Raw genomic sequence first — 12905 nt, 5'->3', positions numbered from 1 at the left:
CTGCATTGCTAAGAACATGGTGCTAGAACATTCTAGAAAAACTTACTCCACAGGTTCTTAACAATTCCAGCTCTATTCAGCCTTGTTTTGTACCAACCTTGCGGTTAAATAGCATGAAACAAATGGCCCAATGTGCCTCTCGCATTCTAATGACCCATCAGATAGAGACAGAGAGACCACTCTGAAAGCATTCAGTCCTCACTATGGCCCACCACCACCAACAGACAATCATGGTGGCACCACCCAAACACTGCCATGTACCCCAACATAAAAGGACAACTCCAGCAGCCTCCACATGACCCGACTCCTAATTAGGCAGGATTGTATTGTCAGTGATACCGCAGCTTGGCAGAAGCCTCTAAAACATGTGCTTGGCCTTTAGAGTCCCTGATGAGCTGTCTGAGACCAGAGCATGATGCATTCCCTTTCCACTGCACAGTGCCATACTCTCTCCAAACAGAGTGGGGCTTTTTTGTTGTTTGTTATTTAGTAGACCGTCTTATCCAGAGTGATTTATAGGAGTGAGTGCATACATTTTTTTTAACTGGTTCCCCTATGGCAATTGAACCCACAACTCTGGCATTGCAAGCGTCATGCTCTACCAACTGAGCCACACGGAACATTTTGGGACAATGTACTAATGAAACAGATCCCAAAAGATTGTTTTTGAGTGGAATTTGAAGAAAAATCATCAGGCTGCTGGGGAGATCCAGCTCAGTCTTGTGACTTCAGCATAGCACCTTCAGCAGAGAGAGAGAGACAGCAGAGAAACATTGGATCTAGTTACAGACAAAAGGAAAACCCAAAATGGCTTAGCACGAGTACAAATCTTCCCAGGCAGACATATCTTCTGCATTTCTAGACTCGCAGCCAACCACAGACCTTCCCCCTCGGCCACGTTATCTAAATAGAGTGTAGAGAAAAGCAGAAACAGTCCCTTGAGAAAGCGTCCGGAAAGTGGGCAGAGTGGGAATCTGTGCAAATCGTTTTCCATATCTTTCCTAAAATCACCTCAAGACAAATACCTGCAGAGAAATCAATGAGTCATCAGGGCCAGAGAGCATCCCCATGCCAACTCCGTTCACTGTTTGCCTTCCTCATCCAGGCGTCTTCCCAGGTGACTGACACTTTTACTAGATACATGATAAATAAAAATGGGGATAAGGCCTAGTCTCTGCTAATAGGTGTTCCTGTGTGTGTGTGTGTGTGTATGTGTTTTCACCTGTCTGCGTCAAACAATCCATTCTGTATCGAACCTGATGATGCACTGATATCATCAGGTTCTAATAATTTATTCAAAGAATAACATGCAAATGAATCTGCCGTCGTCCCAATGAGTTGGCTCTTGCTTCCTTGTGTTGACGAATACGGAGAAAGGCTGAAAATAAGGTCAGGCTAGGCAGCAGTGAAGCAGTGAAAAGCACAAAGAGTGCTGAGAGAGTACATGAAAGGACTAATGCAGGGGGAGAGCGAGAACGAGAAAGAAAAAGCATTTTGTGGAGTGGGCAGAATTCAAGGCTTTGACAAGGAATAGAACTGACTCCGGAACATTCTTTGGTGATTGCAAAAAATGTGCCCATTGGCATTGAACAACAACGAGGGCCCAGAGTAGACCTTGTCTAAAGGACTTAACTCACTCTTCCCTCGGTGGTTGAAGACAAGGGCTTTCGAGGACCGAGACAATCAGTCCTTTATCGCAGGAACACACCACTTTCTTCCATGAAGTTAGAAAGGTTTAACTTAGGCTACTTATACCTAGTTTCTAGTGGGGCAGAAGCAGCAACAGTCAAATGCAGCGAGTAGGAGATGTCACTGGGCTCCGTCAGGTTCCATATCAGTCAAACCTAAGACATAGAGCTACAATATCATCCCAAGATATGTCCAGCAAAAGGAGAGAGAGAGTCATCCTCAAATTTGATTTCTCTCTGTGCAAGTCAAGGTTGGGAATCCACAATTATACCAATATTTTCTCTTAGTATTTTTATGATGCTTTTTGGGAGATGTAGCCTACCATTCTAATACGCATGTTGGAAGGAACTCAATGTGTGGATAAACCGGTTTTAAAAGGTAACACCCTTCACTGAGGATTGTAAGAGTTACCTGTATTGCATCATGGCACATCGTATTTCAACAGAGTGAATCTGGTATGTTTCGAGTGGGAGGAAATACTATGAAATGGGTTGGTATTCTTAGTTGTAATCATGTGCAGACACAGGACAAGCCAACACTAGTTTGAACAAAATTGTACAAATCCCAGCTGGAGAGACCATCTAGCCAATACAAAGTTATCTTACAAAACAAGGTAATAAAGTGTTGTATCCAGGCCCTTCACCACCTGTGCATTAGACAGTCAGCAGAGAAATGGTGTCTTATTAGAACAGCTAGAAAGCCTAAGGGTGGGGTGGGGGAGCAGTGTAGGGGGTGGTGGGGAGGGGCGGGGTGTGAGAAGGACATTTATGGCGCAGGGCGGCAGCAGGGGTCAGAGGGTTGCTGTGAGTAAAGCCAGTCAAGCTCCCAAGTCAAAAACCAGCTTCAGCCCCCAAGCTCCAGTCACGCAACCAACACCTAAGCCTGCCAAGCAAAAGGTTCACTGTTGAACTAGGTCAGAGGCGAGGGGGGGGGGGGGGGGGGGGGAAGGGGTGATTCTACCTACTGTTCACCTGCGACGCTGGGTGCCATAATGATGAACCAGCCATTGTTGTTGCCAAACGGCCTGAACAGAGATAATGGAAATGTACAGGTTTTGAGCAGCCTGGCTGGCTGGAGGCCACTGTCAGGGAATCAGAGAGTTTAGGGAGGCACTAGAGAACCAGGCCACCAATCAGATCCCTCCCCTGCTCCTGTAGTTTCCCTAGCCAACACACCGTGTTGCCTTGTTGACGCGCGAGGGCACTGTGCTGGTCACTGAACACCGTTACCAGTAGACTACTAGCCTCTCGCATCCCTGTACTTTTGAGCGGAGCCCTTTTCTTCTCCCTGAGTGGAATGTTTTTTTTACACATGTGTGTGGGTAGTGGCTTGCAGTGCACCCCATCACTCACTCACCTAAACAGTTTCATACTGTGTAACATTTACACCCTCCCCGGCAGTAGCAGCCCTCAGCAACATGTTTACTACCTGCCTACCTATCTACCAGGGTTTCCATGAGGAAAATGTGACTGGGAAGATTTGTATTTATTTATTTCATTTGATACATTTACCAGATCCATATTCATTGGGTGCATAACCCATTAGGGCATCCACCCACCGTGCTCAGAATGACACAAATCACATTTTGATTATGGTAATACATCTTAACAGAACATGCAACTACTGTAATGAAGCAGCCAATAAAATGTCATTTTCAAACATTTGCCAAAATGTAATTTGCAAGAAAACACCATTTGAAACAGCACACCTGGGAAAACAATATTCTAAACAGCACAACTGATAGCAGTTCCACAAGTGACAGGAAAATCTCTGTTAGAAACTTAGAAAGAGGGGGAATCTAAAGATGCAACAACTGGCTTCTGGACAATGAAAGAAAGTTCATATGAAAACCAATAGAACAGGAGAGAAATGGCATGGCGTTGGGTCCAATAGGGAAGTAAATGGAAATACATTTGCCAAAATGATATAATTACACCTGCATAAACAGAAAAAAATTAAATAATTAAAAATACTTCACCAGAAAGCATGACTTAGCCACAGAGGAATCAAGGATCATTAGCTTCTATTTAAAAAAATAGCTGTGGATTGTTTCAAATCACAAGCTCGTAGGCCTATGCCTATTTGGGAATAAGCCTAGCTGATTATTGAGTTACGGCTGTCAGTGAAAAGCATCTGAAATATGTGTGAAGATAATGTGTCTTGAGTGAAATTGAAAATGTTGAGGCAAGAAAAGGGGAGGGACCACAACACAGGTGAAGTTTTAAAAGTGTGTGCCAGGCGTCCATGAAAGGGTCACCATCACGGTTAAAGTGTTCTACTCATAACTCCAAGGTTAAGTTAACAGTCAGATCATGATGATAGTGATGTTCCTGCACTCATGACGTCACAAGGGTCAGATCAATTGTCTGGTCCATTTCCATAGGGCAGGTTCATGTTTACCCTTTCATAACTGGTTACTACATCACAGAGCAGTGAAGAACAGATAGACCAGATGGGAGATCATTTAGAAAGACAACCAGGCAGTAACTCTTACTCTACCTTGTGTTCAGGTTGCAGTAAGGAAAGTAGTTGTAAGGAGTCGTAATCCCCCAGAGAGCTTGATGATGATTAGACGGCATCATGACTTCACACGGTCAGGTCATCTAACCTGACATGCTGACAACACATCATGCAGATGCAGAACTGTGCAACTGCCATGGCAGCTATTTATAAACTGCACCTTCATTTGAGCAGCGGAAATACAAGGAATCGTGCTGATAAGAATAGTAATACCCTAGCCTTTAAAAAAATGCAGGATTTCTGTTCACTTCACTTACTGTCAGCCGGTCCTAGGCTCTGTATGCCTGGCTGTGTCATTAGTGATTGATGCAGCTACATATCGCAATATTATTTTGGACGATATTATAGCGATACTTTGACTCCAAGTATTGATTTGTAAGAACTTTCTTCTTTTTTTTTAAAGTGTGTTAGCTTGCGCTAGTCGGCTGTACCTGCACCTGTTTTTCAACCTAGAGCTTGTTCTCCATCTTTTAAATAGTGAGCCGTCATGTTTTCAGCACTTCTATTCCATGACTGACAAAAACTACTTTTGCTTTCTCTTGTCTCTCTGCAGCAGTCATATGGTGAGCAATAGGTTTGGAACATCAAATCGCAAATAAAAATCGCAGCATCGAATCACAATACATATAGAGTCGTGAGAATCGCAATACATATCGTATCGGCACCTAGGTATTGTGATAATATAATATCGTGAGGTCCCTGGCAATTCCCTGCCCTAGTCATTAGCGACCAGTTTTTTTAAGAACAGTGTTATAGCCATGAGCTGTGTGTTCAACTGCCAACAGAGGAACAGTACATGAGAGATGTCTGACAAGGTTATTGGGCATGTGATATACATCACTAATATCCAGCCTGTATAATAAATAACCGAGTAGGCTATAGCTGCAGGTCAGGCACTACATACCGCCTGTGCCTGGCCACATAGTTGACATAATAACAGACTAGGCATTTACTGTCACCCGGTGAGTTCTAAACTTGTTAAACTAAAGAACAGGAAGTCAACATCCATTCCTGCTCTGAACATGAACAATACACACCACTACTTAATGAGCAGGTTATGAAATTGAGTTGAGCTGCCATCCATAACCCAGCTGGTGTTAGGAGGTAAGCCCTTGCCAGTCTGAGCTTGCCCTCCCCAGTCCCATGTGCTGAGTTACCATGGCAGGGCTGGTACACGGCGAAACTGTACAATACTGCCCTATCAGGACCTTGGAATTTTCCTTTAACCTTTCCGTGGTTTACAATCACACCCGAGAGAGAGAGAGAGAGAGAGAGAGAGAGAGAGAGAGAGAGAGAGAGAGAGAGAGAGAGAGAGAGAGAGAGAGAGAGAGAGAGAGAGAGACAGTGAGTGCAAGAGCGAGAGAGAGAGAGCGAGAGAGAGAGAGAGCGAGAGAGAGAGAGAGAGAGAGCGAGAGAGACAGAGAGAGCGAGAGACAGAGAGAGCGAGAGACAGAGAGAGCGAGAGAGAGAGAGCGAGAGAGAGAGAGAGAGAGAGAGAGAGAGAGAGAGAGAGAGAGAGAGAGAGAGAGAGCAAGAGAGAGCAAGAGCGAGAGAGAGAGAGAGCAAGAGCGAGACAGAGAGACAGAGAGAGAGCAAAAGCAAGAGAGAGAGAGACAGAGAGACAGAGAGAGAGCAAGAGATAGCAAGAGATAGCAAGAGCGAGAGACAGAGAGACAGAGAGCAAGAGCGAGAGACAGAGCGAGAGAGAGAGAGAGAGAGAGAGAGAGAGAGAGCCCACATCTCAGTGATGTCGTCGCTGAACGCTTTCTGACCCTGGCCACGTCCTCTGGCTACTCAGGCCACCAGGCTATTTAGAGTGCACATGACTTTACTACAAAGAGTGGAGGTCATTTAGTATGAGGCAGGCTTCCGCCTCAACCGGTTGGTCCGCCAACAGTGAGGGTTTGTTGTGGAAAAGTCATGCATTTATCACCCAGAACATCAGATGTATGGGCTTTAGGGATAAATAAATAACAACATAATAACAACTGAATCACATGTAAAGTGCTGCCTCGGACATTATTAACTGGGTGGTTCAAGCCCTGAATGCTGATTGGCTGAAAGCCGTATGACAAAAAAAAATGTATTTGTACTGCTTTAATTATGTTGGCAACAAATAATAGCAATAAGACACCTAGGATGTTTGTGGTAAGGGGCTGTATCCAGGCACGCCGCGTTGCGTCGTACCCTAAGAACAACCCCTAGACGTGGTATATTGGCCACGTACCACACCCCCTCGTGCCTTATTGCTTAATTCTATTCAATTAATCTATTCATATCTACATCTAATGGTTCTCCTGACACACTCTGAATTAGTGAGCAATGCCGATCAGACTGGCTATTTAAACCTCAGGGTTTAAGTATCTCAATCCATATTCCACACGCACGCACTGGCGCATACACACACTCTCCACGCCTTTGACAGAAGAGGAGTCTGTACTCTGTTGCCCTAGCACGCACTGTATATGATCATGCAAGACCACTCTTTGGGCTGTGAAGTGTTATCTGCTAGAGAATGTGTTCATTTACCATGGCTCAGGGCTGATGAAGACTTGGACCGTTGCCCACTCAACCTGACCAGACTTGAATTTACAACTGAACCAACTGCAACCCTCTCGCTCTCTCATTAAATCGCTGTTTTACAAACTTCTACTATAAACTGTCCAGAAAAGATGGTAGGGGAAACGGTGCCATTGTAGGGGAATCCGCCCCACGGCCGTTGTTATTGTTAATATTGTTATTGTTTGTTGATGAAGCGGAGGTAAAGAGTATCACATAACATGGTAAAAGTGTATATTACTCTGTTCTATCATCTGTACAATGAGGAAAAAAACTGATTTGTTTTTTTGCAGTAACTCCTTTCTTGTTGTACCGTCGCAAACAGACGTGGCAGGTTGACCATTAAGGATTCCAGCTTTAAATCATCTAAATGATTATGAACGTTCATCTTGTGTTTTTTTCAGGAAAGAAATCTTCAGGCCCATATCGTCTTAACACAATACCCGGAGTGTACAAAATACTAGGAACAACTTCCTAATATTGAGTTTGCACCCCCTTTTGCCGTCAGAACAGCCTCAATTCATCAGGGCATGGACAAAACAAGGTGTCGAAAGCGTTCCACTGGGATGCTGGCCCAATGCTTCCAAAAGTTGTGTCAAGTTGGCCGGATGTTCTTTGGGTGGTGGACCGTTCTTGATACACAAGGGAAACTGTTGAGTGTGAAAACCCCAGCAGCGTTGCAGTTCTTGACACACTCAAACCGTGCGCTTAGGACCGACTACCATACCCTGTTCCAAAGGAACTTACATCTTTTGTCTTGCCCAATCACCCTTTGTATGGCACACATACACAATCCATGTCTCAACTGTCTCAATTATTCTTTGACCTGTCTCCTCCCCTTCATCTACAATGATTGATGTCACCCTTTCAATCCACTTCAATAAGGGACCATAACTTTCACCTAGATTCACCTGGTCAGTTTGTTCAGGTGTTCCTAATGTTTTATACAAACCATAAAAAACAAACTTCAAAAACTAACTTGCAAGCCTGTTGACCCTACATTCACACAATCTGTCTCCTAATCCATCAACAATAGGCTACCTGCAGATCCATTGTTTGCCCGTGGCTGTGGTACAGTACAATGACCTGGAGGATGCTGACTATGGCCAAATGCCTGATTGCACATTTAAATAGTAAAGCAGGTGGTGGTGAATATCATCAGGGGACGGGCACACCTGGCAACCCAGTTCCAACTTCTCTTTGCATAAATCAGCCTCATCAGACAGTCTGCTGCTGTCCTGGCCTCTGCAGCATATGATGACCTGTCTCAACAGTCATCTGCTTTCGTGGCCAGGAAAAGCAAACACACACGGCAGACTACAAAGTGAAGCAGCTGCCTGTGCTCCTAAATTTTCCAGAGTAAATTTGTGCATCCCAAATGGCCCCCTATTCCCTATATAGTGCACTACTTTTGACCAGAGCCTATGGGTGCTGAATCTGCGTTTTGACCTTTCTCAGCTCTAACATGTAATTTACTCCCATAAGCATAATATTAAAGCCCTTTATGTATTTCCCCAAGCAAGGCACAGAATATGAAACAGCCTCATGATGGTGTTGTCAATATCATTAGAGTTGGTTGTGATGAATACAAAACACTTGGATATCAATTAATTAAGGACATAACTCAATCTTAATCTTAAAGGCAAAACAGTATGGCTTGACTATATACATAACCCATTCTTTCATAATATATTTCTAGACGAGTTTAAAAACCACAGCTAATTTCAAAAAGAAAATGCAAAATGATACGACATTTGCATGTTGGCACAGCAAAAGATGAGTCATAGGACAAGAGATAATAAAAACACAATAAAAAGCAAAAAAACATTTTCTCCTTATTGACTTAGAAGTACAAAGCCTGAACATGTAGACAACCAACTGCGTGATGTAATCAGTGTGTGCCTCACGAGTCCATGCAAAGGCTAACCTTTGATGCCAGTTGTGCAATCAGCCGAAGACGGATTAGTCTGCATCAATTATTGATATCTAATCACCTGTTTCATAGTTGCTGCAGCAAATTGGCTCAAATTAAGATACTGCGTCTGTACTTTTGAGCAGAGCTCATCGGGGCAAAGGTAGTGCACTATGAAAGGGAATAGGGTGCCATTTGGGAAGCACATAGAGGCTCAGAGCGAAGGGGAGGGGAGCGGTACAGTGATCCGTGACAGTGCATCCTCAGGCCTCCCCGAGGAGAAGCCTCAGAGCTTTAAAGCCTCAGCCGGATGATGGATCTCTGGGGCTTTGGGAGAGGAAGCAACCATTCACATCCTCAGTGACAAACCACACAGCCAGGCAGTGACACACGCAAAACCTCCCAGTAAGACTTCTGGGAGATTAGACTCCTTAATCCTCATTTGATTTGATCATTTTGAGTGATGAACAAATTGAAACATGAAAATATTGAACATGTTCCAAATGGATATGGGTAATGAACATTAAAGGGTGGGTGGTATCTTTCAGGATGACCCTCATGATAATGTGAGCAAATTTGAAAATATAGGGGAAATGCTACTCCGAGATCAACATTATGTTAACTTTAGCTCCACCAATTGGTCAAAACTGGTTGAATCAACGTTGTTTCCACGTCATTTTAATTAACAACAACAAAATGTATATTCGATGACTTTGAATCATCATCGTGAAAAACTGATTTGGTTTTGCAGAAACTCATCAAGGTAAGGAACTTCCATCTCCTTTTCACTCAACGTTGAACCTAAATCCAATGACAAGGTGCATTTTTTTTGTTGATTTCACGTTGAACTCACATTAGTTGACAACTCAAACAAATGTAAATTAAAACCAGATATCGAAATGATGTCTGTGCCCAGTGGGTTGTATATTATGATAATCCACTCAAATCCATTTAAAAACATAAGAGGTAAAGAAAGAAGCACCCTTATCAGTGATAAGAATCATCTCTGTAACAGTTTCATTGATTGGTTTCCCAGATTAGCACCATTTAAAATAGGGCGAAAAGATACAGTAATGTCACAGTGAACATCCAAACACATAAGCCACTGTCTGACACTTCTCTTCAAAGTGTCCTGTGGATTGTGCCCAGTTTAAACCAGCATCGGACCCCCCTGAGCAAAAACAAAGGCCAGTCTTATCCATCATCTTCAGTCGATCAGTACACAGCATAGCCAAAGCTAATTGAATTTATTCCATCTGAGAGACAGGGAGGGGTACGGTAGGAAGTCCTCATTTCATAGACATAGCCTAACGCATTTGCTCTAGTTACAGAATAGGTCTGCACTTTAGGGCTGACAGGTGACTCAGCCCATATCACGGAAGCTGAACACATAACACTGCAGTATTCCATCACGACAGGACAGCTCTGTGTCTGTGTAATAATACACAGCATTTCATTGCAGAGAGAGAGACTGCTGAGCAAAGTAAGGACTCTGCCTGGTGCAGTGGGCTATATTGTTTCTCTGTCTGACTAAATCTGGGAACATAAGACTTCCGTTTCGAAGCTGATATGACCATAATACATTTGACGACTGAGCCAGGAGTCCTTTTGGACAACAACTCTCTCAGCAACCAGAATAAAATGAACCACTGACTGGCAGCTGTTAAAACCACATTCTGTATGATGTAGGCTATGATGAAACAAACTACAGAAATTAATTTGCTATGTATGTATCTCATTAATATTTGGGGAAGAACATAACTGGGCTACATAATAGCACAGGCTTTTAAATATTTACATCAAAATGGATAATTACATTTGATGAAGCATTTCCAAAAAAATGCAATAAAAATGGATTGAGATGGATCTGCAAATACTACAGGACACAATATCCAGCATGATCAATTTCTAAACTAGAACTATGTGGTTCAGGCAGGGTTGTGTGTAAGTAGGCCTGATCTTTAGATCCTCTTGACTGGACAAGACTTGAGTAGACGAGGTGAAGTGGGAAGGTGGTAATTACCAGTTGTAAAGTCGTAAAAACCAGTTGGATAAATTCACGTGCTTTGAACTTGTTGAGTAAGGCTGATTGGCCAATGGCCAACAAGCTGCTTCCACCATAAACTAAATGTACAGCTAACATGCTTGTAAACAAATTATATTGTTTAAAAAATATATTAATAGATTGCTTCTAATAAATAATGTTTAGTTGTTTCCATTTAACTATAGAAAATGATGTTCCTTAGTAGGTGACGGCAGAGGTCATCATGTGGGATAAATCAGACCTCATTGATGATAAACGAGTTTCCCACTTATTACCAGTGGAGGGGCGTTCAAGATATTTTCCCCAGTCGTATGTGGTAAATACCTCCTTCCCACATCGTTGTGAACGCAGCATTAGTCGTGATCGAGGCTGCTTCGAAGCAGCAGCAGTGGCGGCAGTAGCAGTCACATGATGCAACCAAAAGAAGGGAGTGTAGCTGTCGCTCATGCACGTCACTGGAACCGCCTCCGTACTACTACGCATAACTGCAGAAAGCACATGACTGCAGCAACGACGTGTTCTATAATTCTGGTCACGAGAATCGAGTACTATTACAATGACCATATAGCACTGTCAACCCAACTAAATGAACATGCAACAGTATGTAACACCGCAACGAATCTAATTATACAATGCGAATCAGATCCAGAATGTTTCATCCTAATTATTTTGTTACACTAGGACAGACACTTTTGGGAACTACCGGTAACAAGGTTTTGTAACAATAGCTCGGTGCTTACGCAAACGATTAGCTACGAATACATAATCGCATTAATTTTTCACAGACGGGCACAATATTACGCATTTGTCAATCTCATCGTCATTCTTGCAGCACCTGAAACTCCAAGGACGTCGACTATCATTCTCGTTGCATTGAAGTTGCTAAACTTTGAACCGTGAGAGGCATACTATACAGAAACAGCAGCCTACCGGTCTAGTTGAAATATCTTTCGTTTTCAGATGGCTGGTGATGGTAAAACAGTAGGCTAGTCAACACAAGCATATTGCATTTGTTTTGCAATAACAGAAACATTAATCAAAACATAACCTTGCTTCGTCCCGTAACGACCCATTGCTTATAGATTGTTGGCTATTAACGAAGATAGGATGGGGGGAAATTGCATTGTAGTAGTAGAACCAACATAACAAATGCATCAATATTTCTAGATAACGTTAGTCAATATGTTGGCAATAAAAAATATTGCCAACATTTCCGTATTTTACAGTTATTTCAATATCAAATGTTTAAAGAGCCACAAGTCACATTCATGCCATTAGTACTAACGTTAGTCTCTGATTTGGCACGACTGACGTTAGTAAAACAATTGTAAGGAGTAAAAGTAGAGTAAACGTTTTAAAAGCGACATATACATTGTTATGTCGCTGTTAAAAGCAAAATCATTTAGCACAAACAAAACTATTCAACTAAATGTTTTATGACGTCCTATCACCACGTTGTATGCGCTAATGACATTTCCTTAAAACTCCACGTGAAGCCCAGGCGTCAAGGTTTGAAGACGCCGGTTAGCTATCGAGAGCGGTGATGCTTACAGCCAGAGCACACATGAAGACGAAATTACGCATGCTTCTGCGAATAACATGCAAACATGAAACCCCGGCAATGTAGTCCTGACCCTGCACATATAGAATATGAACATCCCTTACCTGGCTCCCGGAGTTTTCTGTCAGGTAATTGAAGACAAAGGAAGTGAGCTCCTCATCTAACAGTGAAGCGCAGTCCGCCATTTTCTAGAGAATGAGAGCGGAGAAGTCAGAGAGCGGAGTATACAGGCAAAGACTGTATGTAGTACAGTGTGATACTACAGGTCTGTTCACATGCAGTTGCAGCTAGTCGCCGGTTGAGGGCGTTGTTATAGACTGCATAGACTGAATACAGATATACTATTACCGAACCTAGTAAGTAATGATGTCATAACACTGTTTGAATAAGCAAATTAGATACATTTACCCACGAAAGGTGCAAATCAATCGATGTGTAGGCATATTGACCTTGACATAAGTAATGCTTGGAAAAACAACATTGATATGAGCAAAATATGAATTTTTGCCAGGCTAGAATGGACTCAGAATGCGTGTGGTGACTACGATGATGACTCAGACACGCAAAGCAACTAATCTGTTTACACAACAAGCCTAACAATTTAAAGTACTGCATATCTA

General features: G+C 42.8%; 1 protein-coding gene across 1 annotated transcript in view; it reads right to left on the bottom strand.

The window, feature by feature from the left end:
* LOC135527219 (peroxisome proliferator-activated receptor gamma coactivator 1-beta-like) overlaps window positions 1–12664 on the bottom strand; it is a 66371-nt gene extending 53707 nt beyond the window's left edge. The window contains exon 1 of the mRNA XM_064955828.1: window positions 12390–12664. Coding sequence (XP_064811900.1) covers window positions 12390–12470 — 81 coding nt within the window. The 5' untranslated portion in view covers window positions 12471–12664. The remainder of the gene's footprint in view (window positions 1–12389) is intronic.
* Window positions 12665–12905: the final 241 nt, after the last annotated feature.

This window comes from Oncorhynchus masou, chromosome 32, assembly GCF_036934945.1.
Source record: "Oncorhynchus masou masou isolate Uvic2021 chromosome 32, UVic_Omas_1.1, whole genome shotgun sequence".
Classification (NCBI taxonomy): Eukaryota; Metazoa; Chordata; class Actinopteri; order Salmoniformes; family Salmonidae; genus Oncorhynchus; species Oncorhynchus masou.
Note: the sequence above shows the minus strand (reverse complement) of the source record. Positions and strands in the feature narration are given on the sequence as shown.